Source organism: Teleopsis dalmanni, chromosome X, assembly GCF_002237135.1.
Source record: "Teleopsis dalmanni isolate 2A chromosome X, ASM223713v2, whole genome shotgun sequence".
NCBI lineage: Eukaryota > Metazoa > Arthropoda > Insecta > Diptera > Diopsidae > Teleopsis > Teleopsis dalmanni.
This window is the reverse complement of record NC_051848.1, coordinates 39,005,175-39,012,472: the sequence shown is the minus strand read 5'-3', so window position 1 is coordinate 39,012,472 and position 7,298 is coordinate 39,005,175. Positions and strand designations below refer to the sequence as shown.

At 29.4% G+C, this 7,298-nt stretch overlaps 1 protein-coding gene across 1 annotated transcript; it reads left to right on the top strand.

Moving 5' to 3' along the window:
• The first annotated feature begins 616 nt into the window (after positions 1-616).
• LOC119661805 lies at positions 617-1,517 on the top strand. Its single transcript, XM_038071295.1, has 3 exons — positions 617-933; positions 1,005-1,253; positions 1,313-1,517. The coding sequence occupies exons 1-3, from the start codon at positions 704-706 to the stop codon at positions 1,395-1,397; spliced, it is 564 nt and encodes a 187-aa protein (XP_037927223.1). The 5' UTR covers positions 617-703; the 3' UTR covers positions 1,398-1,517.
• The last annotated feature ends 5,781 nt before the right edge of the window (positions 1,518-7,298 follow it).

Sequence of the window (7,298 nt, the reverse complement as noted above, 5' to 3'; positions counted from 1 at the left end):
GTTAACCCAAAAACTTAAAAAAGATATTTGAGAAAGATATTGAGGTCGACTAAAGCAATGATTAAAAAACCAAGATTGTATAAAAAGGGTTTCTAATAATTTTTAGTATGTTAAATAGGTGATGAAAGATGAAGAAGAGGAATATATTAATAGACAACATCGGTTTTTGCTCAAAATGATGTGTTTCTATAAATCAAGTCAATTTATTTTTAATCCGATTGATATATAAAAAATTTATGTATCAAACTGAAAATGCAATAAATCAATCAAAACCAATGTTGTCATTAACTAGAAAGATTTTTAAGAAAGGATGGTATATCATTTGTCAAAAGATTCTGACATACGGTGTTCAAACCTAAGCTTCTTGGATATTTGCGAGAGCTAGACTCTTAACAAAATTATTCAAATTTTTATTAACAGTACCAACTTTTCCGATTTCATTAGAAACTAGCGTTCGCTTAATCTAGACTATCTATCTAGAAAACATAAATGAAGAGAAAATAAAAATTATTATTAAAATTTTACTAATATCGAAAAATATAATCCCATAAGCTTTGAGTTTATATCTTATCAAATCAAATATTTCTATCATCACAAAAAGATATAAAAAATATATAATAAAGATATATTTTTCTTATTACTTTTGAACAAAGATATATTTGGAATTTTTCTTCTCATTTCTGATAGATCTACAAAATTCAAAATGGAATTAACAGAAGAGGAAATAAAGGCAAAAATGGAATTATTCCGTGCCAGGAGCACACGAAAGGATTCGGACACATTTGATTGGTTTAGAGGCGAAATTCACGGGCTTAAGATTAATTATGAATCTACCACACAACAAATGTTAAATGACATCAAAAAAAGGCGTGTCATTATAAAACCAAAAGGGTATATAAATGGAATGACTAACTTTAAGTCAGTGATGCCAGTGTAAGTAGAACTTTTATTTTGATAACCTTCCAAAGGAACTTTCAATGTATAACCAATCCTTGTTTTATAAGTGTGTTTAATGACGGTGATGGTTTTCAATTTTCTGTTAAATCTGAATATGCACAGGAATATTTACTGCCAGCTCCATTTTCTTGTCCACCATTGGGCTCAGTTAAAGTAGGTGTTCCAGATTACTTATTTAATAAGATAACTACTAATGCCGTTGAGCTAAGACCAAATGCCGACTTCAAATTTATGGATGATCACTTTTTATGGCCACAGAGTTATATTACCAGGATTCATACTATGAGCAGCATGAGGTATTTTTGTAATTTATATCAGTTTATTTTCATGTTCGCATATGCAATTTTTTTTTCAGGGATACTTCTTATGGACTTGCTGAAATTACATCTGGTTGCGTTAACAATAAGGGAAAGATGAGATGTGATAAAGTGATTTTTTAGAAATCATTTTTCAAAATTTATTTCTACTAATTATGGACTTAAACGTATATCAAGAAGATGATAATTTTATTCAATAAAAACAACAAAATTAATTTAATAATCCAAAATACATATCTTTTCTCCAGATATAGAAAATATATTTCATTTGTTTTCTATATACATGCATTCTTACGACCATGTTATGTAGAATCTCATGGGTTCGTCAAAATTGTCTCTGTTGGGCTCAGACGAAATAACATAATAATACTGTTTTGCGTAAGTGACGAGGCACAGCTAGCCTTGGCTCTTATGCCCAAATTTGAACCAAAATATTGTTTTTTCTCCCGCTCTCAATTTTATAATTTGCACTAAAAACAACAACAAATTTGCTCATGATGACCCTATGAGACTCTATATAATATGGGCCATATTAGCAGTTGTATATAGTAGATAGTAGGTAACAATTCTCAATCGTTGACAAATCTCATACACTTCCATTGTTGTTGTTCAATCACGAACATGAGTTTTGACCTCCGGCAGAATGTTCAATCATGAACATGAATTTATACCATATATTTAATTATTATAGTTTATAAATCCATTATCACCTAAATTTTTAGAATTATGTACCAAGGAAAAATATAGATAAATAGCAACCGTATTTATTTATTAAAATAAAATATATTCATAAAAACAATAGGAGGAAAATCCCAAGTGTTGGGACTTCCGTCCTTTTTTAACCTTTTTTAACCTTTTTTGACAAATGTAATACAGTCCACTAAAATCATAATATTTTAACCTTGATGTAGAAATTAGTCTTAAAATATTTTTGTATAAAAACACAACATTATTTGAAATAAAATCAGTAGCTAAAATATACTCAAACTGTGTACTTCAATAATATAAAAGTACAGTTGTACCAAGTTGTTGTTACTTATTTGATTGTTTGGCTTGAAATGGTGCTAAAGACATAAATGATAAGCAATATATCAATGATTAGCCAAACAAAATTCGTGAGAAGGTCTATGATGGACGATAGAATTTACTTTTATTAAAACAACATGAATTCAATAAAGATTAGTTGAAATTTTTATTGAATCACAGCATCTAAAAATCTTCAATTTGTCGCAGTTATATAGATAGTCTGCAGTTTATTTATGGGTAGTAACAATAGAAGTCCCTCCAAAAGCATGCGAGGTTCAATAACATATATGAACCGATTTAATATTGTTTGCTTGGTTACTTTGATTTTTAATGATGGCGTAGAGATAAATGATTAGCAATATATTGACCAATCGAAATCTGTGAGAACCTCTTTAATGATGTATGGAATCTGCTTCTATCAAAGTGTCTGAGTGAAGTCACCAACCACAACTATTGGTGAAGAGTATATGGACCAGCCTAACTTTTTCCGTTTAAAGTGTACATGAAACTTTTCATTGTTGTATAATTTTTTTTATTAATATTTATTTTAAATAAATTTACTTATTTTGAGAAGCCTTTTTCGTTCCTTTCCATATTTTTACTCACATTAGAAATTAAGTCTAATCTACTGGTTGCAGTTAAGTTAAGTAAATAATATACATATATTTAATTTTTAGTGAATACAAGTATCTTTTTTATCTTAAAGTAATCCCATTCATTTGTTTATTTCAAGTATTTTGTTGTATTTCCGAATACAACAGATGTAACATATTTCATCTTATAAAGATTCTCTCCCCATAAATTTTGCCAACTAAATCATGATTAATGAGCGTATATTTTTGGATAGGTTTGCTCCACGAATCAAATATCTATCTATTGTTCTTGCTATATTAAAATATAATTAAAGCGAACATTTCCCAGAATAAATATTTTTGAATGATGATATTAAATTAATTAAATTTTATATTATAGTATATTTATTTTTATAGCTTAAGGGAAAGTTTCATTTAAATTAAAGTATTTAATTTCACTTTAAATATTGCACATTTATTATGAGTAAAAAACTCATATATAATAAATAAAAATCCTTTTTATCTTACGATGAATGCGATGAAGTGGTAAAAATACTTTCAAATATATGGCGTATCAAATATTCTATTAAAAGCATTAATAATAATAACTCCAGTATTATTTGGTTAGATGTTCAAGAAAAATACCTAAAAGAAATAATGTGTTCTGGTCTGGTTGAGAAAAAAGAGATATAAGCTACTCCTGCTCAAAACTATAAGTCAACGAAACAAAGGTATGTTTTATGCATACCTTAACGTTTGATGAATATTAGGAACAAAATTAGAAATTAGTACTATTTGCAATCAAGTACAGAAATATCTGGAGACACCGAATGTTCCATCAGTATGACCACAGCAGAGAATGTTCCACTGTCAGTGTCGTTAATAAAATATACATTGATCACAAAACAACTAAAGAAAGTAGATGAAAAAATGGATCAAAGATGTATTTATCTTGAGAATTAGACATATAAATGGGCCAACTTACTGCGTTGGTTGTGTATTAATACTGCATTTAACTTGATATACTGGTTCTACATAATACAATCCCTGCAATAGTTTATTGTATTGGAGTACACATACAAAACAGTGGATAATTATTTCCATAACATGGCAGATACAGTTAAGGAAGTGAAACATTACAAAGCAACAGGAGAGCTTATCAAGGATCTGTGCTGGAGCAAATACAATGGTAAGCGATAAATAGAGATATAATGAAGAGTAATCCACCTGACGAAATAAAAAGGACAGTAGGGTTAGGTATGAAAAAACTGCTTTAAAAGATACAGGTGAAAATTAACTAACTAAGTTTAATGTTCATAATGGACGTAATACCCCCAACATAGCCTCAGCACCAGGAGAACAAAATCGTTGATATGAGGGATATGTAAGTATATTGAAATCTCATACATAACCCAAGCCTTTTGATGTTTAACTTTTCATTTGAAAAGAAGACATATACTTTGCGGCATATAATGAGATATATGCTCCCGTATAATTGTATATATATATATATATATAATTCATTTATCTTAATTCAAGTTAATTAGTCACACTTTAAGTTTCATACATGAATTCAAACATTAAAAGCGAAGTTTCTTGTGCTGACTTTCGTGCTTTATGCAGAAAAAAGAAAAAAAAAAAAATAATTGTAAAGAAAAACACCAATAAAAAAAGGACACACTTTTATAAAAGCCTAATTATATTCCTTCTTCATCCTTTTAGGACATCAGAGATGCCTGTGTACTACGTAGTACGAACTTTACACGACTACACATACACACACAATTAGAAAAAATATGATTAAGCAAAAAAGAAGGTTAAAAATGAATATGTTAAGCACACGCCAAAAAATGTAAAGGATACTTTAACTTTAACTCACAAAAAGGAAAAGAAAACGAAAATGAAAACCAGACTCCAAAAAAAAAAAAAATATTAAATAAATAAGAGGTATAAAAGGAATAAAATGTGTTGTACAAAAAATTTTAAGCGTGTGCCAGAAAAGGGTGCGATTCATGCCTGTATTTTTCCTGCCATTGTGCGCTGAGATAAGTTTCAGGATAATTTACTAAGTTCAACATTATGAATTTTTTATTGTTTGCTTTTATACATATATATCTATACATATATGTATTCCTATACATATATATGTATACATATATAATGTATATATGTATAAAGCTTAACTCTAACATATTTCATTTATTTCATTATTTCGCTTAATATATTAATATCATATTAATTTCAATTGTTTTTATTATTCCCTTTATCAGATAGAATATTTTATAGAATAGATAACGCAACAGATCTATCAGAAAAAAGTATAATTACTTTTACAATTTTGTTAAGGTCCTTCTGAGTTTTTTTAAAACTAATATATATAATACTGGATTTAAAAATTTTCGAGTAGAAAATAGTCAAAACAATTATGATATATTTTGTGAATGAATCGAATTATATAGGAAGTAGTACATGTCGTATTTAACTCTTACTTTTACTCCTCTTGTTTCTTTTAATCTTGCTCTCACTTTTACTTTTACTCTTGCTCTTACTCTTACTCTTACTCTTTGACTTGTACTATTACTCTTTCTCTCACTCTCACTTTTACTCTTAGTCTTATACTTACTTTTACTTTAACTTTTACGTTTACTCTTAATCTTGCTCTTGCCCTTGCTCTTATTCTTACTCATACACTTACCCTTACCCTTACTCTTGCTTTTATTCTTGCTCTTACTCTTTGTCTTTACTCTTATTGTTACTCTTATTTTTACTTTTATTCTTACTGTTACTGTTACTCTTATGTTTACTCCTATTGTTACTTTTACTCTTAATTTCTGCAATACTTTTACTCTTACTCTTACTCTTACTCTTACTCTTACTCTTACTCTTACTCTTACTCTTACTCTTACTCTTACTCTTACTCTTACTCTTACTCTTACTCTTACTCTTACTCTTACTCTTACTCTTACTCTTACTCTTACTCTTACTCTTACTCTTACTCTTACTCTTACTCTTACTATTACTGTTACTGTTACCATTTCGTTTACATCATGATCGTCTTTCATAAATAATTTGCATTGCTTGTCTCTTAGTGGTACCCTATGATACCACACTCAAATCATTTGGTTATGGTTGTTATACTCTTAATCACTTATTCATCTTACTTACCAAGCCTAGCTGAACAAAACACAATCCGCACTCCGGATGAAAGACAAAATGCCAGGTCTTGAGAACAGTCTTACATCGCACTAGTATAGGAACTCCTGACGCCAATTTCCTTCTGATTTAGATCAATATTGAACAGTGTTTATATTGGCAGATAATAAAAGAAGCTAACAGATTATTTTAGGTTTAAGTAAATGGAGTGTTCTCACAAGCTTAAAATATTTTTTAGATTTATTGGTATGATTATATATAGTACTAAGTCGTAAAATGATTATAAATATGTACTATCTCTCTTATTTCATACTTAAACCATTATTATATATTGAGCCTAACACTTACCTACTTCAATCTTATCCCACCCATGTTTCTATGCCTTTTGACTTTGACAAACTTAGTTAGATCCAGTTTATGCCTAACATATTCACTTCTCCCATCAGCTTTTGATTGTTGAAATTGTGTTAAGGATCGAAATCTAAAATGCTTCCATAATTTATTGTTAAAAGCTGATTTCAGTCGATTAGAAGCATATGTGAAGACTAAAGAGAATGTGTTATTATAGATACATATGTATCTATACCACTGTTTATGGATGTAAAACAACTTGACTTCATGATTCCAGAAATAGTGCTAATATCTCTTTAAAGTCTACTCGAAGCAAAGAATCTGGAAATGTCAAGAAATTATGAGTTTTTCAAGTTTGTAGAAACAAATGTTTACAGACTAAAAGAATTCCATAGCGTGCAAGGGTTCGGCGAGGGTTTAATAATTGTCTACTCGAATTGAAAGTGTCGAGCCATTTTTCTTAGTCTCATTTCAATTTGCTACTTAAGCATATGCAACTGCGCTTTTTTTTTTACTTCTCTTGACCAAATCAGCCGGCGGGGGTTCATTGTAAACAATTTCAATGGCTTAACTAACATTTTGCAAACATTTAATGCGCCACCTGCCTGGCATATTGTGACCGATCAGTTAAGCTGCGCTGTCAGACAATGAAGACCAATTGAATGCGGGGTTGAGACGGTGTGGAGGTTATGTACATGAACTCTATTAATATCTGTTGCGAAAACTGAAAGGTATGTGAAGCCTTCAAATGGTCTTCGGTCAAAAGAATTAAATTTTTTAATAAACAACAACAACAAAACAAACTTATTTCATATGTAAAAAATTTCTTAAGCCGCTAACGGCTAAAAATGGCAGTGTGGCAAACACTGCAACTTTTTATTGCCACTCCTGGGTTTTTGTTGTCTAATAATTTTTATTTTAG

Bases quoted from the DNA above. Each gene is read 5' to 3' on its own strand.
- LOC119661805 (XM_038071295.1), top strand. From the start codon at position 704: ATGGAATTAACAGAAGAGGAAATAAAGGCAAAAATGGAATTATTCCGT. The intron at 934-1,004 runs GTAAGTAGAACT...TTGTTTTATAAG, and splicing joins TTTAAGTCAGTGATGCCAGT to TGTGTTTAATGACGGTGATG. The intron at 1,254-1,312 runs GTATTTTTGTAA...TTTTTTTTTCAG, and splicing joins CATACTATGAGCAGCATGAG to GGATACTTCTTATGGACTTG.